The following is a 27,530-nucleotide window of genomic DNA, read 5'->3' on the forward strand; positions in this document are numbered from 1 at the left end:
TGCTTCTTACTCTACCTTCCAAACTTTTCCTGGTTAATTTGAATTCATGCTTCAGATCACCCGGTATCATTTCCTTCAAGTAGCCTTCTCTTCCTCTACTAGAGTTCCTGACTTCAGTCCTCCAGACTAGGTCATTTTTGCCTGTAATAAACTCTAATAATATCCTTTACTTCCTCTTCAAAGCATTTATCACAATGGTAATTATATGAATAATCGGAAAATTGTTTAATGTTTTTCTATCCATCAGAATGTAATCTTCAGGGGCAGAGAAAATGTCTCTCACTCTCGTTTACAAATACATCCCAATACCTACCATTGCCTGGCTCAGTAAATACCTGTCGAGTGATTAAATGAAAAAATGATCTGGCTGAGTCAAATGCTCTGAATCTTGGAGGGTATCTATAACTACATATCTCTATATATACCTATTTCTCTTAAGCATGGTTTTGGCAGGCAGAAATAATGTCTAACATTTGTCAAGCAGTTAATTACTATATGCCCAGCACTTACTAAACACCTACCTGGGTCCTTATTTAATCATCACACTAGCCCTAAAGGGTAAGTTCTGTTATTACCCCAGTATACTAAACTGAAGTCTCAGAGGTAACCTGCCCAAGTTGCACAGCTAGTAACTAGTGATGGAGATATGTAAACTGGCAGGTTGACTCCAGAGTTCATGGACTTAACTATTGATGCTTCTGCCTCAAGCTTTGTTAATGTAGTGATTACTATTTTTTGTCTTATTCACCTCGATCTATACAAGAAGTCAGAGAGTAGTGCCATCCTCTTTTTACATTTGAAAATCTGATTGTTGTGAATGAAGTTTGGAACATAGTCAAATGTTTGTTCCTTCTTTCATTTTACATTTTATGTGCATGCATGAGCCTTATATAGCAACAAAACTATTATCTTACTGGTCTATCACTGAGAAATGTTGCTCTGTATAATCAGATTCCTTCTTTCCACTTTTCAATCTTGCATTCCAGAAACGGCAAAAACACAGTAATATTCTTCCTTTACGTGTTTTTTATATAAATGTTTTTGCAATGTATAAGTCATACAGCCTCCTCTGGTGGTAGTTTATATGGAACAAAAAAATCTATCTGTTAAAAAATGCATGGTATGGGACTTCATATTTTGAGGTGATGTTGCCAACTGAGCTTCAGTACGAAATGCATTTTGAATTCTTTTTCAAGTAATGGTAAAGGGTTGGCATGGAATGATTCACCTTCTAAGGAATAGTGGAATATATTAGAATGACTTAAGTTAAGAATTCAGTTTGTGGAGTATTTTTATGTGTGCAAATTTTTTTGTTTACTCCATTTTTTCCTTTCTGCATTCACTTTCCTCTCCATCCAGTTTAGGTGATAGGTTATATCACATTACTCACTCAATTGCTAATCTTTAAAATTCCCTTGTTCCTTTGTTCTTTCACATACCACCTAGCAACCACAAGCCTGGATAAAGTCAAGTATCCACTTTCTCAGTACCTGAACCCCAGAGACTCAGGGACTGTATGACCACTGGAGAAGATCACACATTTGGGTAAACTTAGGGTTAACAATTTCACCTGGCCCTCACCACTGCCTGGCACACCAACTAATTTTCCCTCATTCACTTGGCCTCCAACACTCAACAACATTGTTTCAAACCTTGCCCACTATCCACTAGGAGCCAATTTCCTTACCTCCCCTCTCACTCTCGGTAAAAGACCTTTCCTTCATAGGGAAAAGTTAAGCCTTCAGATGAAAACTTCCTCAACTTTTGTCCTGAAATTTATAAACTTATTTACAGCCAAACTCATTTTTCCTTTCCTCTTCCTGTTAAAAAAGTAAAGAGTCTTTCCCACCTGTGCTCTGGATCCCATCCCAGTTTGTTTAGAATGATGGTGATCACAAGAAGCAAGAGCCAATTTACAGAGGCCTAAACAATGAGGACAGTTGTTATCTCACAAAACAGGAAGTATGGAGACTGCATAGATCTAGGGTTGGTTCCAGAGCTCTGTGATGTCACAGTAGATTCAAATTCTTTCCATATTCCAATCTACCATTCTCAGAGCATTGGCAATGCCTACCCTCATGGCCATAAGATGGCTGCAGCAGTACAAGGCATCATAGACACACAACCACAAAGAAGGGTCATGTTTTCTTCCATGTGTCTCCTTTTATTAGAAAGACTTTTCCTACCAGTGCCCCAAACCCACCCCCCTCCCCAGCCCTTCCCACAAAGTCCCACTGGCTGCGAGGGAAAATTTTAAAAGCAAGTGTATAGCAGTTTTCGCCTCACAGTAGAAAGTGACTCTACCAGCAAGGAATAATGGGGTTTGTTATGGAAGAATGATCATAGGTGGGCTAGCAACAGTATTTGGTATATCCTATGACCTTTCCAACATTGATAAGGGCCTCCCTCTTTCCTGTGAATTCAACCTCTCTAAGACTAGCTTTTATTGGCAGTTAATCTTGTAAAAGTTTCTCCAATCTATAAAAAGACTTTTTTTCCAATCTAAATCTCTGTCCAGCTAATGTCCTTTCTGTATCCTTCCCTTCATACTTATTGACTCTCTTTCTTTATCTCCCCTCACTCTTCAACCAAATGCCATCTGGCTACCACAAAGAACCCACCAAAACTATTCTTGCTAAGCTTCTAATCACCTCTATTGTTGCTAAAGACAGTGGATACTTTAAATGTCTTCTTAACCCAACAGCAGCATTCATTGTAGAGTCTTATCACTCCCTTCTTTTCAAAACTCTTACTAGCCTCGACTTCCTTAGTATCACATTTTACCATTTCCCTCCACTCTACCTAGCCCCCACTGCTCCTTCTTGAGTATAATTTATTGGTTTATACTTTTGTGTACAACCCTACAAATGTTGAGAGCCTTAAGATCTCAATCATATACCCTTGTCTCATCTTACTCTGTACAATCTCCTCTTTAAATGATAGCATGCTCCAGAGCCTCAATTATTCCCTGTATGCAGAGGAATCTTAGATTCCCATCTGTAGTTAAGAACTGTTTTCTAAGCGCCAAACCTATTATCTATCTCCTACTTAACACCTCCACTTGAACTCCAAACATGTCTAATACTGGACTTACAATATTTATATTCCTGTCTTGCTTTTTTTAATGTACAGTTTTTAAGTCACTACCAACTTTCATACAATTTCACAAGACAGAGACCCAAAATCCCTTAATTCCTCTTCAACCTTCATATTTAATCAATCAACAAAACTTGTTGGTCTACCTCCAAAATATAACAAAAGCATTCACTTCTCCATCATTCTTGTACATGGACAATCGCCTCTTAACCTGACATTTCACATTCATTCATTCATTCCTTCTTGCAATTAATTCTCCACATAGCAGCCAATATGGCTACAACTGAAAATGCAAATCTTGTATGTTACCCATCTGTTTAAAATTCTTCAGGGTTTGTTGTGGTTTGAAGCTGTTATGTACTCCAGAAAATGCCAGGTTCTTTTAATCCATTCCTGGGGATGCAGATCTGTTGTGGGTGGCACCCTTTGGTTAGGTTATTTCAATTGAGATATGACCCAGCCCACTTGAAGTGGGTCTTAATACTTTTACTGGAGTCCTTTATGAGAGGATAAAGGATAGAAAAAGTTGAGAGAGCTTAGAGAGAGAAAAGCCCCAGAGATGCTAAGAGAGGACCCACAGAAGTTTGGAGAGGAGGCCACTGGAACCAGGAGCTGAAAGCAATGAAGCCAGGAGTGAAGGATGAGCAGATGCTGGCCATGTGTCTTGCTATCTGTCAGAGGAACCCAGATAGAAGCAGCCTTTCTTCAGAGAAGGTATCTTCCTCTTGATGCCTTAATTTGGACATTTTTATGGCCTAAGAACTGTAAATTGTAAGTTAATAAATCCTTATTTTAAAAGCCAATCCATTTCTGGTATATTGCATTCTGGCAGCTGTAGCAAACCAAAACACTGCTTTTCTATAATCTTTAGAAAACTGTCCAAAATCCTTAAAATGATTTCCAAAGCCTGTATGAGCTTATCCTTGCTTATTTTTCCAGCCTCAGTTGCACCACATTACCTTTCCATGTTCTACCAAAACTGGACATTTTTCAGTTCAAGTGTTCTGTGCTTTCTTGCTTCAGTCTTCACAATACTGTTCCCTTTGTTTGGAATAGTCTTCTCTTCATCTTCCACCTAGCTAGATTTCTCTTAAAATGTCATTTCCTCAAGAGGCTTTTCTGACCCCATCAGTACATGTTTGGTCCCCTGAATTTCCCCTCTTGTGGCAGTCATCATCACAATTACTGTTCAGTGTCTGCCTTCCTCACTAGACTGGATAGTCTACAGGGGCCTTATCTGTCTGGGTCACCTCCTTATACCTCAGTGACATGTATAATGCCTAGCTCATAGTAGATGAATAATAAATGTTTAATGAATGAATGGAAGGCTAGGAATGATTCTTATAATATTTAGTCCTAATATGAGACATAGTTCTACTGGAAGAATTTACAGGTTTAAGTTAAAGAAGTCCACTTAAAGTTGATGTGAAAGATCAACCCCAATACTTCCTAAGGAATGGTGTGCTATATAAGTAACAACTGTGTGTAATCAGCATTATATTTCCATTTAAAATTATGCTATATGAGATCCTGGATTGGGAAAAGAGTAAATAAAAATTTACTGTGGTTCTGTTAGCTATTTTTAGGTAAACTAATTGTGGAAAAGGGTTATGTTCACTTCCATAATCCTGCAAAGATTGTCAAATGGTTGCACTGTAGAAGATATATTTAACTGATGTGGAATGAATAACAGCATAGGCAACTTTCAAGAAACCATACAAGCCCTTAGCTAATATCTATGAGAGTACACTGTTTCATGAAAATATTACATATGAATCAGTTTTCATTTTAATGGCAACCAACAATCAAGTGACATATCTTGATTATAGGACATTCTCACATAAAATTGGAAACAAAATCATTATCTATTCTCTGACTTTGTATTACTATAGCATGTATCTGGAAAACAAATAATTTTCTATTCTATGCTTTTGTGTTACTTTGAAAGCTCTGTAGCAAAAGCATATCTAGTGCTTTGAGGTTCTGTAATGATCCCTAGCTAATGCCTAGGAAACTCCTGAGGGCCTGCACTCTACCAGTATCTCCCCTCCGGCAAATGGGCTGTATATATATATATATATATTACAGAAAGTGACTGATGCGTTTTTTATCCTACCCTTTCTTCAAGGTTGGGCTGATAATTAAGGTCAGTAGAAATCAAAGTTTTCAAATTAATCCCTACAAAGCCCATTTAATTCAATGCGGAGACTCCTATCTCACACAATGGCCTCTAATGATAATCGAGACATCTTCCCTCATTAGGCAGAGTCCGACTGGGGCTGGGGACGATTTTCTGCACATTTAAGGTCTCAGTGAGGCCGAGGATAACATCTTCCTGTCAATGAGGACCACTTCTCCTCCCTTTTATAAATTTTATTTCGTGACTCTCACTACTACCTTCTTTAGCCGTGCCCCGGAAATCACAGTCACCGTTTCCACAATATGGAGGAGAACGAGCCTAAGAAGACTACAATTCCCGTCGTGCCTCTTGGCGTGGTCGCCGTCGCGCCATAGCGGTTAGGCAGCCTTCCCACTACCTGATTCCACTTCCTGAATTGCGGAGCGCGCGCGCGCACTGACTTGCCAACGAGACAAGGAGCCGGGACCGTGCACGATGGTGACGTGTGACGTCACACGCCGCGCCCGCGCGTACCAAGGGGCGCTTCCGGGCGTGTGCGCGTGTGCGGAGCCGGAGGCGGGGGCCGGACCATCTCGGGCTGCGGGGTTGCGCAGCCGGACTAAGGGGGGAGGGCGGGGCCAGCTGCAGGACCGCGGCGGCGTCGACACACCTAGTGAGCGCCTAAGCTGGGGGAGAGCGATGCTGTGGTTCCAGGGCTCCGTTTCGGCCGCCATCTCTTTGGCCAAGAGGAGTGGCTCGGTCTTCGTGGTGTTCGTGGCAGGTGAAGGGGACGGGGGCTGAGTTGCGGCTGGGACTCCCCCTCCGGCCTATCTTCACCCTTTTCTCTACCTCAGCCGTCCGTCCGCCTTGCTCGAGGCGCGGGCACCTCTAACCTCACAGAGCCGGGGCTGCGCCTTCGACTCCACGCCGCCGGACAGCCCCAACCCTGCTGCGTTCCGCACGGAGGCCTTGCAGTTCCCATTCCAGGGCTCCCTCCAGGCACCAGTTCCCCCCTCCCCCCAGCTTTTCCTCCATGCACCGAAAGGCCCAGGCTGCTTACCCCCTGTTTCCCAATCCTTCCCCCCTCAGTCCTCGTCGGTTTGGGACACACCAGGCCTGACCCCCACTGCCGGCTTTTCCTAGCACCTTCCGGGCCTCGTCTCCAAAGCGCGCCAAGCCGTCAGTTCCTCCCTGCGCGGGCGAGGAGAGGCGGCGGGCAGGCCCTCGCTTCCCAGCCCGGCTGGTCCCGGCCGAGACCCTCACAGACTCCTTCCCAGGGCTGCCTAGAGAGCTCTCTGTGCTTGGGGGCCCACTTGGGGATGCCTTAACACCCGTTTAGTTCCTAGGGTTAGGTAGAGTAGGGACGGAGAGTCAAGCAGTTGGGTTCCTAATTAGTTGTGAACTGTCAGGAATAAAGCTGTGTCAGCGGTAAACAACAAAGAGAAACTACTTGATGTTGATGCTGCTCACGGTTGCTGGTGTTAGTATGTACCGAATCACAAACTTTTAAGCTTTATATAGGTTTGATTTTTTTTTTTTTTGACAGTTTTGGGGAAATCTAATGTGGAGCAATTACTTTGGTGCAGGTTGATTTTTTACCATTTACTTAAAAGAAGTAGGCTTTCTGTTCTTAATTCTTCCGTTTGTTGCCTTCCTAGTCTAAAACCTACATAGTTTCGAGAGCGTCTGCTAACTCGACCATATGTTGCTCTGGGTTATTTTGCTCTACAGTCCTTACTACTGAAATCTAGATTTCTTGTAAACTTTTTACTTCTGTGGTTTTATTAATTGTCATTACATGAACCAAATCAGTGTTTGTGATTTCTGTTAATTTGAGGTGTATTATTTCTTCAATTTATTCGTGTTTAATAACCGTTTGCTCGTAATTCACTAATGTCTCTTCGGAGACTAGGTAATAGTTCTGTACGTGTATGCAGTGCAGTGAAGAACAAGTTAAATTTGAAGCTTATAATTATTTTAATTTATACTAAATTTTTAGCCCAGTGCTATTAATTGGAACAGTTTGAGTAGTTTAGGTTCCTTTAAACTACTGTTTTGGAGTTATGTTATTCTTTATATAAGTGCTGAAATCCTGTAAGAAAAAAAAATGGATTAAAAAAAGAAAAGGAATGTTAAATGACACAAATGCTTATTAAAAGTTTTATGACATTTTAAGCTGTCCGTTTTTTTCACTTAAAATCTCAGTTGATCCTTTTGGTAGGTAGAACAGATTTTAGTATCCCCATTTTATAGAAGAGGAAACTTAGGTCCATAGTTGTTAGTGACATGCATGTTGGTTATAAAAGGGATTTACATCTTATGTCTTAACAGTCACATTTTTTTTAGCAGTTTCAAAACTTTCTTGCATTTTTATTTCTTGAGGGAAAATGAACAGTTGTAGACTGTTAGGTAATTATTAAGTTGGTGTATTAATCAGGAAACCTAGGATTATGGTAGTTACATGTTTAAACAAAAACATGATTTATGGTGTGGAAACATTTCTAGAAATCATTCTTGTGGTCATCGGTTAATTTGAAAAAAAGAAATGCTGGATTTAAGTAACATTTGGAAACCCATTTGGAAATATTAATACAAATTATTACAAGACTAAAATAAAGGTTTAGGTCTTGTACTTTGTAAAATATACATTTTTTAATGAAATTTTTACTGATGGGCATGTTTTAGATGCATTTATAATCTTAATGACTCTTGAATGTTTGCAGAAAGACTGTTAACAGCCTGACAAAGGAGTCTGTCCATTGATTTGTTTCAAAATTGTTGGCTCTTCAACAGTTTTAGCAAATTAATCCCCAAGACTAAGTATAAGTAGTGTTAGTGTCACTCCAGGAATAAGTAGATATTGGACTCGGGAAACTGCAATACTTACAGATTGTCTAGAGGTCTTTTCATAACTTTGAAGAATACAGCCAGATCTCAAGGTTTTCTTATATGAGACCTCCACAAAAATATGGGAATAACATATTCGCTCTGGAAAAATTAAAGATAACTTGATAGCTGGAAGGAGTGGTATCAAGGGTACACTGGTTCGTGTAAGTTTTCATATGGTAAACATTTTAGGCAAGCTGTTTATATTTAGTGAAAGTTCTTTGAATAAATTAAAGAATATTGGAGAACTGATGTTAAGAGACTGGAGAGATTACTACTGGTTTGGCCAGCAAATTAACAAAGAGTTTCAAACTATTGTAGCCATGTAAATTGAAGAAAAGATTTTGATTTAATTCCTTGGAAGGTAGAATAATCTGCCAAGGAACCTGAAGCAAAGGTTTCTGTTCTCTACTGACTAGTTTTGTTTCTGGGCTAAAAATTTTTAATGACAGATGCCATTTACTGCCTCTTTTGGTTAAAATAGACCACAAAAACCTTCAGATTCTTAGCAGTTGGGGTTATCTGGGTGGAAGGACTGACTGACTGACTGAGTGTACTAATGCTAGCATCTGCAACTCTGCTTCTGAGTTCTGTATTCTGTTCAGGTGCTTTTACTTTGCATGTTTCTCATTCTGCCAGGAATAAGTTTCTTCCTACAATCTTGAGCCCATCTAACTCCATAGCATATTTCATAATTTGATTAGAAATAAATGAAAAATGCTGAAGGTAATTAATGATCCTACTCACTTAGTAGTAGGTATTAAAAATGGTCTCATTAAGTTGAGTAGTTCCATTCAGCCTTGTGCCCCCCCCCACCAGTGAAGCAGCTGCTGCCACCACTAGGTTGAGTCATGGACGGAGACTGCCCAGAGGGGATATGACATTCGGGACCCTGACTGGTACAGAATAGGTGAGAGTGAGAGACATCAACCCCACAAAAAAGCAAATCCGTACTCCTGGTTGCCTAATTGACATCCCCACTTGCATACCTCACAGGATTCTCAAACCTAAAAGTATGTTTACTTTTAGGTTTTTCTCCTCCAGTCTACCACATTTCAGTAAATGGCACTACTGTCCATCGGTTGGATAAACCGTAAGTGTAGGTGTCTTTAACTCAACTCTTCTAGTTCCACTTAAGTCCTTACCTGTTCCATTCTAAGTCCTGATAATTTGCCTACCAAGTCTAGAAGTATATCCTGAATCCATCCACTTTATCTCTGTAGCAACCATGATATTCCAAGCCACAATCGTATCTCACCTGTATCACTGACGTTGCCTCCAAACTGATCTCCATAATTTCATGCTTACTCCTTTGCAACCAAATTGCCAGGCAGTGACCAAAACTTAAAAAAAAAAATTAAAAAAAAAAAAAAATCTATGTCATTTCCTTGCTTATTTTCATTATACTTAGAAAACAACAACAAAAAACAATCCAGCCATATTAGTCATAGCTTACAAAGCTCTGCGTGATTTGGCCCCTGTTTAAATCTTCTATCTCATTTTGTGTTCCCTATTGTACATGACACTCGAAGTCACACAGGCCTTCCCCTAAAAGTTCCAAGCATATTCTAGCCTCGTGGACTTTGCACACATATTCCTTTTGCTTGGTGAGCTCTTCTGCCTCTTAGCATGGCTTAGCCCTTTCATCCTTTGTGTCTTTCCTTAAATGTCACCTCAGGACTTCCCTGGTCCAAAGAGGTCTCATTATTTTCTCTCCTACTTTTTCCTCATAGTATTTATTACTGTAATAACTTATTTATGGTTATGTATTTCTGTAATTTTTCCCCCTACTATTAGATTTTAAGCTCTGTTGAGGGCAGATACTGTCTTGTTTGTTTTATATTTAGTGTATAGCCCAGTGTCTGGCACATAAGTACTCAAAAAATATTGGATGTATGAAAGAAAGAATGAATGAAAAGGATCCCACACTTCCCAAAGCTTTCTATGAGAAGTGTTTGTAGTAAGAATATGACATTGAGTCATTTACGTGGGATTTTTCTCTTCATCCCATAGTTTCTGAAGACACGTAGAAGGATCTCACTGCAAATGGTAGTTTTCCCTCATTGTCCTTCAACATTTAGGAGTCTGCCAATGGGGCATTCTTTTTGGCCATGGTATGTGGATACATTATAGTCCTTGTTTACTTTTTTTTTTAAACTCTTTTTTTGAAATAATTTTAAACTAACAGGACAGTTGCAAAAATAATACAAACCCTATACAGAGAACTGCAACATACTCCCACACCCCAGTTACCTAGCTCCAACAATTTTAACATTTTGCTGCCTTTGCCCTATTTCATCTATTTTTTTATCTATTTTCTGAACATTTGAGAGTAGGTTGCATGCATCATAATCCTTGAACATCTGCTATTGCATTGTACATTTCCTGTGAACAAGGGTATTCACATATGTAATCACCTTAAGTTCAAGAAATTTAACATTGATATAAGGCTTACATTCTATATTGCAGTTTTTTTTTTTTGTTTGTTTGTTTTTTAGCATTTTAACACATAATGCTTTCTTTTGAACATGCTGGAAACCAATTTGTCATATATTCATGTCATCCCAATGCTTATCATTTTGCCTGTTACATTTTTAGGAGGTCCACACCAGTGATAAATCTTGAAAGCCTATGAATGGCTGTTTGTTTTTTTTTATTTAGTGACTTACTTTTTAACTGAATGGTTTCATCAGTTTGGATGGCATTACAATGTTTTCTATTATTTTTGTTTGTCTGTTTTTAAACATTTTTTGTGAAATGTATATTGTATTGCACTTTTTTATGCTCCAAAAATATCCTTTTGAGTCTTTTCTCCTCTATTCTTAGATCTCATCCAGTATCATGTATGCATTTAGTTGTCATCTCATTGGTTTCTTTTTCTCTGTTTTTTTTTTTTTTCAGTTTTGGAAACATATATACAACTTTAATCTTCCATCCCAGCCCCTCTCAAGCATACCATTGAGTGGGATTGGTCACTTTCAAAGTGTTGAAGTATCCTTATCATCATCCAATACTATAACAGTCCTTTCACACAAACAGAAACCCTACACCCCATTTTGCATTAACTCCTCAGTTCCCCTGCCCCCCACCCCTGTTAAAACTTGTACTCTACTTTCTGTCTCAATGAGTGTATACATTTTCTGATCTTCTTTGTAGTTACCATGAAACTTAAATAACATCCTAAAATCTATAAGTTTCTTTTCTTTGATACCAGCTTAACAACTTAGCTTACATAAACTATGTACTTATTCCCCTTTGCCCCTCCACTTTTATGAAGTTCTTGTCACAGATTACATTTTTATACATTATGAGCCCCAAACCACTGAGTTCTCATCACATTTTGTGCATTTGTGTAGATCCTGTAGGAAGTAAATACAATGGTAATGGTATTTATTTACCCATGTTTTAACCTTCACTGGAGAACTTTATTTCTCCTTGTGGCTTTGATCTGTTGTCTACTGTCCTTTCCTTTCAACTTTCAGAACTCTATTTAGCATTTGTTATAGGGCTGGTGTAGTGGTGACAAAGTTTGTCAGCTTTTGTTTATATGGGAGTGTCTTAATCTCTCCCTCAATTTTGAAACAGTTTTTCTGGATATAGAATTATTGGTTGGTATTTTTGGCTTTCAGTACTTTAGCTATGTCTTCCCACTGCCTTCTTGCCTCCATGATTTCCAGTAAGAAATCTACATTTAATCTTATTCAGGCTCCCTTGTATGTGGTACACTACTTCTCTCTTGTGGCTTTCAGAATTCTCTTTATCTTCGGCATTCAGCAGTTTTATTACATGGTACAGTTTGGGTGTATTTGGGTTTATCCTGTTTGGAGTTTTTGAGCATTTTGCATGTGTATACTTGTTTTCAGCTATTATTTCTTTGAGTGTTCTCTCTGCTCCTTTCTGTCTTCTCTGTCAGAAAGGTGTGCTTGGTGGTGTCCCACAGGTTCCTCAGACTCTGTTCACTTTTCTTCTTTCCTTTTTCTCTCCTCAGACTGGATGATTTCAATAGTTTTATCTTCAAGTTCACTGATAGTTTCTTCTGCCAGCTCAAATGTGTTTTTGAAACCCTCTAGAGAATTTTTAATTTCTGTTATCATGGTTTTAGCGCTGTTTGGTTCCTTTTCATAATTTTTATCTCTGTTGATATTCTCTATGTTCATATATCATTTTTCTTATTTCCTTTAATTCTTTCTCCATATTTTCCTTTAGCTCTTTGAGTATACTTAGGACCATTTTCTTAGTTTTTGTCTGGAATGTCCCACATTTTATCCTCCTCATTGATGGTTTCTAATGCTCTAATTCTCTCTCTCTTGCCTGGGCCGTCGCTTCCTGTTTCTTTATATGTTCTGTAATCCTTTGTTGAAACCTTGACATTTTGATATGTTAGTGTGTTATCACTGGGATTTAGATTCCGAGGTGTCTGTTCCTTAAGCTTGTATCCAGCAAGTGTTATGAGTGAGCTTTCTTTCAGTGCCAGGAATTAACAAAACAAACAAACAAACCAAAAATACCTTTTTCAGTCCTTCAGGATTGACCTGTGTAAATGCTCTCCTTCAGGGCTTATCCATATAATGAATTTGAAGACTAGTTCCAGGCCAAAGTATAGGGGCCTCCCTGTTCATTTCTGCATATTCCTCTTGTCTTGGGCGTGGGCATGGGGCCCTAGGAATTCCTGCATGGAATTGAATGCAAATGTCCCCTCTTTCCTATGAAACAGTTTCCGCATGTTCCTTTGCACTGCATTATATGTCTTAAAGCCAGCAATCCCTTGCCCCAGACAGCATGATTTGGCTGCTCTCCCAGAGCATTTTGTAGGAGAGCTCAGTGAGCTGCCTTCTGCATGCAGGGCCGGATCTGGGACCTGAAGTCCCTCAGGCCACCACCATGCCAATGGGGGCAGACCTACATGCTCCCAGGACCAGGGATCTACACTGGGGGCATGGGCCAGTTCTGTGCCAAGCTGATGAGGGGGTTGGGGAGGGGCCAGCCGGGGTACCCCAGGATCCTAGATCCTACTGCTTTTAAGTGGTCTTTTTGACTGGATGTTCACCATGTTACCACAGTCCTTTTTTTTATTTTTTTATTTCTATTTTTATTTTTTTTTACTGCAGAACTGTTTTCTGGAGCTTTGAGAAAGATATTTCTGCCAGTGCTTTGCTGGTTGTTTCCCGTTTACTTTTCCATGGCCACATTTCTCCAGGCTCTATTCCTGGATCTCATCTCATGCAAAATATATTCAAATATGCAGTATTAGAGTCTAGTATTACAGATATGTCAAGATACTGTCCCATTGTCTATATGATTGCAGAAACTTAGCTATTCATTCCACAAAATATTTATTGAGTACTTATTTTATGCCAGGTACTGGCTGTATACCAGGTTCTTTTGTGGGCATTTGAGTTACATCAGTAAATAAAACGTAAAAATTTCTTATCTTAATGGAGCCTTTATTCTAGATGGGGGAGACAGATAATAAACATAATAAGTAAAGCACATAGCATTTTTTAATGCAGTTTTTTTGAGATTATATTCACATACCAGAACATACCATTTTAAAAGGTGATAAGTATTACAGGAAAAGGAAAAAAAAGAGCAGCAGATAGGAAGCTTTCGGCATGTTAGAAGGGTGTCATTTTGAAGTGGGTGATGAGGGAGATCCCTATTGAGAAGATGTCTCAGTTTGCCATGTCTGCTGTAACAGATACCACAGATGATTGGCTTCAACCACAGGAATTTGTCTCTCAGTCTTAGAGGCTAGAAGTCCAAAATGAAGGTGTTGGCAGGATCGTGCTTTCTTTGAAGTCTGGTGTTCTGGTGGTGGCTTACCAACAGTCTGTAAATCTCTACCTCTATAACATGGCCATCTGTTTTCTTTGTCCTTTTCACTTATACTTATTCTGCATCCAAATTTCCTCTGCTTATAAGGACTCCAGTCACTTTGCATTAAGGCCCACCCACCCTGATTTAGGTCAGCCTCATCTTAATAGGATCTTCAGAGATCCTATTTACACATGGGTTCACATCCATAATACTAGAGGTTAAGACTTGAACATGTCTTTGTAGGGGACATGATTTAATCCATAATAGAAGGTGATACTTGAGCAAAGAGCAAAGACTTAAGGAAGTTGAGAGTTAACCACGTAGATATCTGGGGGAAGAACATTTCAGGCAGAAGACTTTAAATCAGGAGCATGTGTTTCTTTTTTGAGGAATAGCAAGGAAGCCAGTGTGGCTGAAGCAGAATGAGGGAAAAAGTAATAGGAAATGAGATCAAAGAGATAACTGGAGGCCTGATATGTTGGGCTTTATGGGCTATTGTAAAGACTTCTGCTTTTACTCAGAAAAATGTGGAACAGTTCTAGAATTTGAGCAGAAAGGTGATGTGATCTGATTTTCTTTTAAAAGAAAGTTGCTATGTGTGCCAGCTTGAATATATTGTGTCCCCCAAATGCCATTATCTTTGATGTAATCTTGTGTGGGCAGAAGTTATCAGTGTTGATTAGATTGTAATTCTTTGAGTGTTCCTGTGGAGATGTGCCCCACCCAGCTGTGGGTGATAACTCTGATTGGATAATTTCCATGGAGGTGTTGCTCCGCCCATTCGGGGTGGGTCTAAGTTGAGTCACTGGAGCCACATAAATGAGCTGACGGACAGGGGGAGCTCAGTGCAGCTGTGAGTGATGTTTTGAGGAGCAGCTACAGCCAAGAGGGACGCTTTGAAGAAAGCACAGAAGCCACAGATGAGAGTTTGAAGACTGCCGCTGAAAGCAGACTCTCGCTCCAGATAAGCTAAGAGAAGACAAATACCCCAAGTGCAGCTGAGAGTGACATTTTTGAGGAACTGCAGCCTAAAGAGGAACGTCCTGGGAGAAAGCTATTTTGAAACCAGTACTTTGGAGCAGACGCCAGCCACGTGCCTTCCCAGCTAGCAGAGGTTTTCTGGACACCATTGGCCATCCACCAGTGAAGGTACCCAATTGCTGATGTGTTACCTTGGACACTTTACGTCCTTAAGACTGTAGCTGTGTAACCAAATAAACCCCCTTTTATAAAAGCCATTCCATCTCTGGTGTTTTGCATTCTGGCAGCATTAGCAAGCTAGAACAGATTTTGGTACCGGGAGTGGGTGCTTTTGCTGCTGAGTTATTAAATACCAAACATGTTGGAGCAGCTTTTTAAATGGATAGGGGAAGGGGGAGAAACCAAGATGGCGGCTAAGTGAGACAGGGCTAAGGAACACCTCCATGGAAAACACTGGATAAGGACCAGAGAGTGACCTAGATTACCGGTTACAGCGATGTGCCAGCTGGACGAGATCTGCTAGTTCCCAGGGGCTGTATACTTGGTGAAACTGGGAGTCTGCATTATGAAACAAGTGAGTAAGCTGGCTGGAAGTCCCGCAGCTGTGCAGCGATCCGGGGAAGCCAGGGTTTAGCATTTGGAGACCAGCGGGCTCTTTTAATAAAACAAAAAAAAAGGAAAACCCAGGAGCGGCTGCAGGTGCGATCGTGGGAAACACGCAGTAAAACACAGCAAGAGGGGGCTGGGCCGGCCTCTCGGTTTCAGGCCTGGAAGATAGCCCGCTGCAGATATCCCAGGGGCCGGGGGAACAGAGCGGAGAGCCAGAAGCTGAAAGAATCCCCGCGGCTAGCTGCTCTTTCCCGGGAGGGCTGGATAAACTCCTGCCTGGGGCCGTACCCACAGCCCAGAGCCCTGCTAGTTGTCCTGGAGCTGGGAAGGAGGAACTGTGCGAGGAGGGGGGTGAGGAGACTCCCCGTTCGGCCATTTTTGCATAAGGCTGAAAGTGAGCCAGCTCGGCCCAGTGGCCCCGGGTTTCCCTTGAGGGATGGCGCGCATTGATGACGTAGCACGGCATTCACTCAGCAGAGGTCCTGGAGGAGCGCGGCTGGGCGGGGGGGACCCGCTCGGAGATCCCAGGGATCCGACGCCAAGTCCAGTGGTTTGTGGGACAGCGAGAGAGAGGGGCTGGGGCTGAAATGAAATGAAGGCTTGGACTCTTGCGGCAGCCTTGAATCTCCGGGAACCGGGGGGATTTGAATATTGAGGCTGTCCTTCCTTCCTGACCACCCGTACAAGCGCCCCGCATTCAGGGTGGACAGCTCCAGCAACACACCCAGGCTGAGTTCTCCAGCTGTACCCCACAAGAATCATTTCCCCACTCACTGCGGGGACAAGGTGGAGAACTGACTTGAGAGGTATAGGTGACTCACAGATGCCATCTGCTGGTTAGTTAGAGAAAGTGTATGTCACCAAACAGTGTTTCTGAAAAATTAAATAGGTTTTTTTTTTACAAATTAAAAGAACCCTGTCAAGCAGAGCAAATGCCAAGAGGCCAAAAACAACAGAAAATCTCAATGCATATGATAAAACCAGACGATATGGAGAATCCAACTCCAAACACACAAATCAAGTTATCAGAAGAAACAAAGTTCCTCGCAGAATTAATCAAAGAAATACAATCAAGGAACGAAAACATGGCAAAGGATTTAAAGGACATCAAGAAGACCATGGCCCAGGATATAAGCTACATAAAGAAGACCCTAGAAGAGCATAAAGAAGACATTGCAAGAGTAAATAAAAAACAGAAGATCTTATGGAAATAAAAGAAACTGTTGGCCAAATTAAAAAGACTCTGGATATTTACAATGCAAGACTAGAGGAAGCTGAACAACATCTTCATGTCCTAGAAGCCCACAGAACAGAAAATGAAAGAACAAAAGAAAGAATGGAGAAAAAAATCGAAAAAATCAAAATGGATCTCAGGGATACGATAGATAAAATAAAACGTCCAAACTTAAGACTCATTGGTGTCCCAGAAGGGGAAGAGAAGGGTAAAGGTCTAGAAAGAGTATTCAAAAGAAATTGTTGGGGAAAACTTCCCCAACTTTCTACACAATATAAATACACAAAGCATAAAAGCCCAGCGAATTCCAAATAGAATAAATCCAAATAAACCCACTCCGAGACATATTCTGATCAGACTCTCAAATACTGAAGAGAAGGAGCAAGTTCTGAAAGCAGCAAGAGAAAAGCAATTCACCACATACAAAGGAAACAACATAAGACTAAGTTGTGACTACTCAGCGGCCACCATGGAGGTGAGAAGGCAGTGGCATGACATATTTAAAATTCTGAGAGAGAAAAATTTCCAACCAAGAATACTTTATCCGGTAAAACTCTCCTTCAAATTCAAGGGAGAGCTTAAATTTTTCACAGACAAACAAATCCTGAGAGACTTTGCCAATAAAAGACCTGCCCTATTTCAGATTCTAAAGGGAACCCTACCAACAGAGAAACAACAGAAAGAAGAAAGAGATACAGAGAATTTTAACAGAAATATATAGTACCTTACATCCCAAAGCACCAGGGCACTCATTTTGCTCTAGTGATCACAGATCTTTCTCCAGAAGGGACCATAAGCTGGGACATAAAACAAGCCTCAGGAAATTAAAAAAAAAAAAAAAATTGAATATACTCAAAGCACATTCTCCAACCACAATGGAATACAAATAGAAGTAAATAATTTTTGAACTGTAACTCCACTATTTACTTCCTACATGATATAAATTACACAAAACCTAATGACAAATCAGTGGTTTTGAACTCTGTAAAATATGTAATTTTAGACAACTATATAAAGGTGGAGGAATGGAGGAGTATAGGAACATAGTTTATGTGTCCTATTGAAGTGGAGGTGGTATCAAAGAAAAACAAGATTGATATGGATTTAAGAGGTTAATTTTAACCCCCACAGCAAACACAAAGAAACTATCAGAGAACATAACCATAGAGATGAAATGTAGAGTTCGGGTTAAGAGAAATGGGGGAAGGGACAATGGGAAGTTAAGAAATGAGGGTGGAGTTGCTGTTTGAGGTGAAGGGAAATTTCTAGTAATGGATGGTGGGAAAGAGCATTACAACATTCTAAAGGTGATTAATCCCACTAATGGAAGGCTAGGGAGGGGGTGGAATGGGAAGATTTAGGCTGTATATATGTTCCCACAACTGAAAAAAAAAGAAGACAGTCTAAATAGATGATTGAATGCCAAGGATGAACTTGGATGGAATTGGAGGATAGAGGACAGGTGGCTCAAAGGGACACAGTTGAGACATAAGGTAAAGGAAATACAGAATGTAAGCTTTGTATCATTGTTGAATCTCTTGTACTTCTTAGCTGCGCTTAATGGGATTGCATAAAAGAATGTTCTTGTTCATGGGAAGTGTATATGTGAATTATAGTGTATGTTCAAGGATGTGTGCAGCTAGCTCTCATAGGTTCAGAAGACAGAGCAATAGATGATGGATGATAGGGAGGAAATAGCTATGTGACATCATGTTAAGGTTGGTGGATTGAGCTATCGGGGGGGGTCAGGGTAGGATGGAATTCTTTGTATGGTGTTAGTATTGTTTTTGCAACTGTTCCTGTAACTTTGAATTTATTTCAAAATAAAAAAAAAACTATAAAAAAATAATAAATGTATGGGGGAAAATTCTGGAAGAATTGTGAGGAGCTTGATAGAAAAGGCCTAAACTGCTTTGAAGCGACTGTGGAAATATGGACTCTAAAGATACTTCTGATGAGGTCTTGAACAGAAATGAATGTGTTATTGCAAACTGAAAGAAAGGTGATCCTTGTTTTAAAGTGGCAGAGAATTTGGCAAAACTGAGTCCTGGTGTAAGATGGAAAGAAAAATTTGAAAGTGACAACCTAGAATACTTAGCTGAGGAGATCTCCAGACTACATGTGGAGGATATACCCTGGTTTCTCCTTGTAGCTTATAGTAAAATGTGAGCGGAGAGAGATAAACTTAGAACTGAACTCTTGGGTTCAAAGAAACCAGAAGCTGATGGCTTGGAAAATTACGGGCTTCCAGGGGGTGGAGTTCCAGAAGCTACAGCCCAACATAAGGATGTAACCAAACGTGGAACCCAGCCACCATTTCAGTACAAGCCAAGATTGGAAAAGAAGTTAAGCAGAAAGGATTTGTGGGAAGTCCTATTATCTGACGGCTTTGACCGCTGTGTGCTTCATGCAAAACCAAGAGAATTTTTGCGAGATCTTTATAGACAGAGATGATGCTGGTCTGGACTGGAGGAGACAGACAAAGAACAAATGGAAGGAAAAATTTCTTTAAAGACAGAGCCATGGAGGTTGAGGTCTGGAGTCAAGAGGTTTCGGGTTGGGAGAGTGGAGTAGCCCACACGCATGGAAAGGGTGAGTTTGCCCTGGAGGTCGAGGGTGGGCCTTCCACCTCGATGCTCGGAAAATATTCTGGCACCCAAAGCCCCAAAGTGGGTGGAGCACGTTCCCAGGGGATTGGGGAGAGCCTGGCTGCCACCACACTGTTCTCAAGGGATTGAGTGTGTGCCCCGGAGATGGAAGGGAATCCGGGAGCTGCCCGGATGTTTGAGGAGGGTGGTGCTGAGAAGGTGGTTTCCCCAATGTGTGGATATGTTGGAGCACTCACCCAAGCATTTGGAGAGGTGCCACAAAGGCCCTTAGGAAGGGTTAGACTCCCGCTCTCTCAAGCCCCAAGGATGCAACATCATTCTGTAAATGACTCTCAGACTTTGAAATCCAATGGAGTTTGTCCTGCGAGTTTTAGGAACTGTTTTGGTCCTGTGAACCCTGTTTTCCTTACTGTTTTTCCTTATGGCAGTGGGAATGGTTGTCCTATGAATGTCCCTCCTTTGTGTATTGGAAGCACATAACTTGTTGTAAGTTCACAGATCCACAGCTAAAGGAAAATTATGCCTTACAACCGACCACACCTATAATTGATTTTGATGGAATTTTGTACTTAACTATTGTTACTGAAATGATTTAAGTTTCTGTGATATTGTTGTGGGATGAATGTATTTTGTGTATGGAAAGATAATGTCATTTTGGGGTCCAGGGGGTAGAATGTGCCAGTTTGAATATATTGTGTCCCGCAAATGCTGTTATCTTTGATGTACTCTTGTGTGGGCAGACGTTATCAGTGTTAATTAGATTGTAATTCTTTGAGTGTCTGTGGAGATGCGCCCCACCCAGCTGTGGGTGATGACTCTGATTGGGTAATTTCCATGGAGGTGTTGCTCCGCCCATTCGGGGTGGGTCTAAGTTGAGTCACTGGAACCATATAAATGAGCTGACGAACAGGGAGAACTCATTGCAGCTGTGAGTGATGTTTTGAGGAGCAGCTATAGCCAAGAGGGACGCTTTGAAGAAAGCACAGGAGCCACAGATGAGAGAGAGTTTGAAGACGGCTGCTGAAAGCAGACTCTTGCCCCAGAGAAGCTAAGAGAGGACAGATACCCCAAGTGCAGCTGAGAGTGACATTTTTGAGGAACTGCAGCCTAAAGAGGAACGTCCTGGGAGAAAGCCATTTTGAAACCAGTACTTTGGAGCAGACGCCAGCCACGTGCCTTCCCAGCTAGCAGAGGTTTTCTGGACACCATTGGCCATCCTTCAGTGAAGGTACCCGATTGCTGATGTGTTACCTTGGACACTTTATGTCCTTAAGACTGTAACTGTGTAACCAAATAAACCCCCTTTTATAAAAGCCATTCCATCTCTGGTGTTTTGCATTCTGGCACCATTAGCAAACTAGAACACTATGTTAAGAATAGACTAAGTTAGAGATCAGTTGGGAGGCTATTGCAGTAGGTAGGCAAGATTTGGTGGTTGTTGCAGTGAAAGTGGTGAGAAATAGTCGTATTCTGGATACATTTTGAAGGTAAAATCATTTGAAGGTATGGATAACTAAGGTTTTTTACTTCAGAATTGAGAAGATGGAGTTAGCATAAACTGAGATGGGGAAGGCTATGGGTAGATTGGGGATAGATGGAGAAAACAAGCTTACTAAAGAGAAGAAATTATTTCTTTTTGTTAAACTAAAAATGTGGCCTTAAAACATTTTTTTAAAATCTGTGAATTGGCAAAGCTTGCTCACCTTTGAGAAAGCACTTAACTCCGTTAACCTCAGAAACATTTTTCAATGACTCACTCAGGTAAGTTTTCTTTTGCCCACTAGTAAGTGGTTATGTTGTCTAGACATTATAAATCTAAACTTGAAATAATCTCTTGATAGGTGTAACTTGTAAAACATTTTTTTACTGAGGTATGACATGCAGTGTGGTGTACATATATAAAGTGAATAGCTCAGTAAGTTTTTACAAATGAATGTATCTGTGACATTGTCATCCAGGTCAAGTTGTAGAATAATTGGAGCACTGCAGAAGGCTTCTTCATGCTCTTTCCTAATAATAGCCCTCCCCATTACCACCAAGGCAGCCCCTATGCTGAATTCTGTCACCATAGGTTAGTTTTGGTTCATCATAACTATTATAAAACAATAATTAGTATACCTACAGTAAAAGACAATTTCAAAACTGCAACCAGAAGTGCACCTGCCTTTATATATCATGAAAGAATTTTGGAGAATAAATGCTGTAGTGTGGAGGACATTGCAGTCCTCAACAAAAAGATGCTACATAAAGAAACGGTATTGTATTTTTATTTTCTAAGTACATTTCTTTGTACTCATGACTTATTTTTGTGATGCTATTTGCATCATAATTTGAAGTCTTATAGAAATTACTTTGATTAATTTAAATAGCATTTCATTTTTCATTGCTCTTATCTCAGTAATACATGCACTCACTTTTCATTTTATGGAAGAATTCAGTTTTCAAATTTAGGAGAAAGTTGTATTTGTGGAATTATATTTTATCTTGAAATTTCAGATTTCCAGGGAATAGAATTTATAATCAGCAGATTTTGGCTTTATGTTGTTAAGGATTGTTGAAATATTTTACAGGTGATGATGAGCAGTCTACACAGATGGCTGCAAGTTGGGAAGATGAGAAAGTGACAGAAGCATCCGCACACAGTTTTGTTGCTATTAGAATTGATACCAAAAGGTTTGCTTATGTTTTAATATTTCATTAATGTTTTACATTATAATCCTGGCCTTTCGTTGTGATTTATGGTGATGCTTTTGGACTATCAGAATGTCAGTGTTACATTTTTGGATGTCTGCAGCATATTGGAGACTTAAATTCTTACTGCCATTTTCCAAATTCATTATTTCCTCCTGGAAAAAAAAAAAAAAAAGTCGAGTTCTCCTAGTCTACCAAGTAGCTATGTGGCATGTACCAGGATGCAAGAAGAACTGTGATTCCCCAGCTCCCAAGAACTTGGAAATAGCTGTAAATTATATATTGAGTATCTCTGAAAAGTTGGTTATTCACTTTTTTGAATCTTATTTTTGGAAATCGGGATATTTATAGGTTTCTCACAGTACTTGACATCCCCAAGTCTGTTTTGCTTTTCCACCTCCCCCACCCCCTTTTTAAACTTTTTATTACGGAAAATTTCAAACATATACAAAAGCAATTGAACAGTATAACGATCCCTATGTTGCCAGCAGCTTCAATAATTATCAACACATGGCCAGTCTTGTTTTATCTATAACCCGTCTAGTTCAACTCATTCCATATAATTTTGAAACAAATCCCAGACATTGTATTTCATCTATAAATATTTCAATATATCTCTGAAACATAAGGATTCTTAATTTTTTAATATAGCTGTATTACTTCAGAAACATTTCCTTAATATCACCAAATATATAGTTAGTGTTCAAATTTTCAAGTTTTATTAGTTATAACTTTATTTTTATATATAACTTGTTATAGTTTGTTAGGTTCAAAATCCGAGAGGTTCTGATTATGACTGATTGATCTCTCTCAATCTGTAGGATACCCTTCCTTTCATTGACCCGTCCTCTGATCTTTCTTTTTTTTTCCTTGCAATGTATTTTTTTAAGAAAACAGGTCATTTGTTTCATAGTTTCCAACAGTCTGGATTTTGTTGATTGCATCCCTGTTAGTGTAATTTAATTGTTCCTCTGTCCTCTGTTTCCTATAAACTGTTAGATCTTGAGACTTGAACAGATTCAGGTTTAATTTTTTTCTCAAGATTATTTCATTGGTGGTGGCATCTTTCATTAATGCATATAATATCTTGTCTCTCTTTTATGATGTTAGCAGCTGTCAGCGATCAATGCCTAGAGACATTAATTCATTAGCAATTGCAAAATGATACCCCATCCTTTTTGAAATTGATGATATCAGAATGAATAGTGTGTTTCAAATTGCTCTTAAGATTAAAATATTCAGAAATTTACCTATGGGTTTGTTACATTTTTTTATTTAAAAAATTTCCATATTGACAAAAAAGTCATAAAACAAATCATATTTCAGCCTGCCTCATAAAATATTTAATTATTGAATTTTACACTTACTGAAAGGTAATTGTGTTGTTTTTTTTTTTAAAGGAGTATCTTTTTTTTTTTTATTAAAATATTGAAATACATTCACACACCATACAATCATCCATGATATACAATCCACTGTCCACAGTATGATAACATAGTTATGCATTCATCACCACAATCTATCTCTGAACATTTTCGTTACTCAAAAAGAACCAGAACAAGAATAAAAGATAAAAGTGAAAAAAGAACACCCAAATCATCCCCCCATCCCACCCCATTTGTCCTTTAGTTTTTATCCCCATTCCTCCACTCATCCATACACTAGCTAAAGGGGGTGTGATCCACAAGGTCTTCACAATCACACTGTCACCCTAAAGGAGTATCGTTTTAATGGATATCATATTCTATTTATATTGCCCATTGTCTTCCAGAACACCTTTTAGGGTCAAGAATGGCAGGTGGAATATATGAGTTTATTGGGAATGTGGAAGAAATAAGAATTTCAGAATTTTTGAAATTATATACAGGCTGATTTATTTAGCATTTTAAAACAGACTTTCCATTACCAGATGTATGGATACTGTATATAAGGATGGCTGATATTTGTTTCAGTATGCACTACCTCCTAATAAAATCAAATCTGTCTTTTAAATTACGAAAATAAAATTTTGCTTGTTATGTAATAATAACGAAAATACGTAATGTTCTGGGAATATTTTATTTGTTTATATATGGATACTGTGTGTTGAAAATATATTGGTAGGAAATGCATCAAAGGTTTATGATAGTTATTTCTGAGGGTAGGATTCTAGGTAATTTTGTTCTCTATACTTTCCTATATTTTCAAATGTTTTTACAATAATCATTCTTTGTATTCAGAAAAAAAGAAATTCTAGTTCTTGGAAACATTAATTTGATTCTTGGAATTATTCATCCATGTTGAGTAATATCTTATTTGCATTATAATATGAAGTCTCTATCTCAATGCTGTCCCTAACTAATCAAGAAAATATATTTATATTTATTTTCCTCCCCATTTTTTAAAAAATGGTATCATTTTAACACTTTTCTGCCCTTTTTTCTTTTCCATGGTTGCATAATTATTTTTTTATTGGAGGATATTTAGGTTGTTTTAAAACCTTTGTTATTACATATTATTGTTATCACATGCACACGTAGGCCATAGGAATTAATATCTTCTTATTATAGATGAATATATTGTATTCTGGCATATCTAATTGCTGCTGGGGGAACAACATGGCAACTAATTCTGTAATATAGCATCCAGATCCAGCTACTAGTTTGTGGATTGCAAGAGCAAGTGATTTTTAATCTGAAAATTATAAAATGAACAAACTGAAGACGGTCTGGTGAAAAAAGAATTACATTTTTCTTAGGGCTGTGAAAGGAATAGGTAGTTTCTGAGAAATAACTTGTGACTGGTACAGTATGTTTTTATAAAACCAACTCAGCATTTGGAAAACAGTTGCATTCATCTACTTTTTTTTTTTGTTTTATTTTGTTTTACAGTGAAGCCTGCCTACAATTTTCACAAATCTGTATCCTTTCAGTGAAGAACCAATTTTAAATGTCTTCAGTTAGAGGATTTACCTTTCTTTTGTTTAATTCATGAAATTTAGAAATTACTCAAATAAGAAAAAGGAGTTTTTTATTGTAAATATCTGAAAAGCAATATGGAGCAGTTTGGATGGATTGTTAGAAGTAACAATGGCAAGAAGCACCTGGTAGTGAGAGCATGCAATAAATCATAAATCATTTCACATATACAGGCAAAATGATATGATAGTTGAATTTTTTTCTTTTTCTTTTACTCTTTTAAAAAAAGTTTATTGTGATAATGTACATACAACATAAAATTTCCCATTTTAACCATTTTCGTGTATATAATTTAGTGGTATTAATTATATTCATAATTTGTGCTACCATCCCCACTATCAGTTACAAAATTTTTCCATCACCTCAAACAGAAACTCTTCCCGTTAAGGATTAATTCTCAGTCCCGCCCCCCTCATAGCTTGTAATCTACTTTCTGTCTCTATGAATTTGCATATTCTAGTTATATCATATAAGTGAAATCATATAATATTTGTCCTTTCGTTTCTGGCCTGTTTCACACAACATGATGTCTTCAAGGTTCGTCCATTTGTAGCATGTCTCAGAACTACATTATTTTTTTAATTGTTTTATTCAGATGTATTCATGTACCATACAGTCATCCACAGTGTACAGTCAGTTGTTCACAATATTATCGTGTAGTTGTGCTTCATCACCACAATCAATTTTGGACATTTTCATTACTCCAAAAAAAAAAAAAAAAAGTAAAAATGAGAATAAAAATAGAACTAAAAAAGAACACCTAAAACATCCTATCTTTCCCATCCCACCTTATTATTCAATTAATTTTTATCCCCATTTTTCTACTCATCTGTCCATACACTGGATAAAGGGAGTGTATGCCACAAGATTTTCATAATTACAGAGTCACACCATGTAGGATATATAGTTATACAATTGTCTTCAAGAATCAAGATTACCAGGTTACAAGAACTGCATTCATTTTAATGGAATATACTATTTATGTATATGCCACATTTAAAAAAAAATCCATTCATTCATAAATGGACACTTGGGTTGCTCTTACTTTTTGTCTGTCAGGAATAATGCTGCAGTGAACATTGATGTACAGTTATCTGTTCGAGTCCCTTCTGGGTCACATGGTAATTCATTATGTAAGTTACTTGTTGAAATTATTTCTTAAACATGAAGTTCACAAATATAGTTTCTTTTGCTCTGCTATCAATAGTGTGTCATAAATTTTTCTGCTTATTTCATATAAATTTTTTGACTTAATTAAAATGTATAGATCCTGTAGTGTGTGTTCCATCCAGTTTCTTTATTGGAGACAGTGGAATTCCCTTGGAAGTAATAGCAGGAAGTGTTTCTGCAGATGAACTTGTTACCAGAATTCACAAAGTCCAACAGGTGAGGAGGAATAGAACTGTTCTTTACATGAACATGGAAAAACAATATGTCAGGAATTTGGTATTGGAATATTTTTTGAACCCTTCTGTATATTCAGGAACCTGCCAGAGCCATTAAACTTTCAAGATAATTGGATTGATTTTGAAAACAGCATTATGAAGTTAGAGGTTCTTATACTTAAAACTTAAGTGATGACTTACTCACCCTTCTCTTGTCTTCTCTCATCCCCAGCCACATAATGCACATCATCACTTTTTTTGCCTGGGAAAATTGTTGTCACATTTTGGCCCTAATGGTATATTGCTTGGCATATTTTAAGGACCCTGCACTGAGTAATTTCTCAATTGCATCCTTTTGATTTCTTTTGGAAAGAAGTGGATCTGAATGGGCAAATGATTAATTCAGCTTGTAACTTTTTATTTAAATTTTAATTTGAAGGGTAATAAACACTGTGCTATAAAAATCTTCTTTTTATGCTCTTGCTAGCTTAGTTTAATTCCATAATGTGATTTTCATCCAGTTGGAGAGTACAGTATTTCTTCCTCCTGTAGAATATAAATTGGTTTAACTAGTATTTTGATCTCATTCTGCCATGGCAAATTTATACTCTTCTTTGTTAATTAAATTCCCATTCCTTTTCTTTCTAGATGCACTCATTAAAAGGTGATACATCGGTTGAAAATGGGAACCAATCAGAAAGTTCAGTTTCTACTCTATCCACCTCATTTGAACCTAACAGCACTTGTGAAGACTCTCAGTCCAGAAATACAGAACTTTGCAAGAGACTACCTACTTCTCCTGATACAAAGTTAGATACTGCAGCAGGTAAATTTTGAATGTACCCTTTTGGATGCAATAGACTCCTTCACTTCATTTAAAAATGGAGATTATGGATTAATAGCCTTAAAAATAAACATATTGCCTGGTTTTTCTTCAGATCATTTAACTTTAAGGGTTGTCTTAAATGTATCTGTGTATCATTTAGTGGCAGGAGAGGATGAATATAGGTAATACTCCCTTCAAACCCAGGTAGTCAACAGTCTAGAACACTTGATCTGTAATGTCTGCTACTATGCAGGGAAAGTCATTATACACCTAGGATTTTTTCTTTTTTTTTTTTTTTTTCAATAACAATAGTGATAATA

At 38.7% G+C, this 27,530-nt stretch overlaps 1 protein-coding gene across 1 annotated transcript in view; it reads left to right on the forward strand.

Annotated features, from left to right (window-relative positions):
* The first annotated feature begins 5,842 nt into the window (after positions 1–5,842).
* The window catches only part of UBXN4 (UBX domain protein 4), an 85,787-nt gene continuing 64,099 nt past the window's right edge, over positions 5,843–27,530 (forward strand). Inside the window, exons 1-5 of the mRNA XM_037849322.1 lie at positions 5,843–5,996; positions 21,922–22,024; positions 24,913–24,941; positions 26,267–26,385; positions 27,033–27,210. Coding sequence (XP_037705250.1) covers positions 5,915–5,996; positions 21,922–22,024; positions 24,913–24,941; positions 26,267–26,385; positions 27,033–27,210 — 511 coding nt within the window. The 5' untranslated portion in view covers positions 5,843–5,914. The remainder of the gene's footprint in view (positions 5,997–21,921; positions 22,025–24,912; positions 24,942–26,266; positions 26,386–27,032; positions 27,211–27,530) is intronic.

This window comes from Choloepus didactylus, chromosome 9 (genome assembly GCF_015220235.1).
Source record: "Choloepus didactylus isolate mChoDid1 chromosome 9, mChoDid1.pri, whole genome shotgun sequence".
NCBI lineage: Eukaryota > Metazoa > Chordata > Mammalia > Pilosa > Megalonychidae > Choloepus > Choloepus didactylus.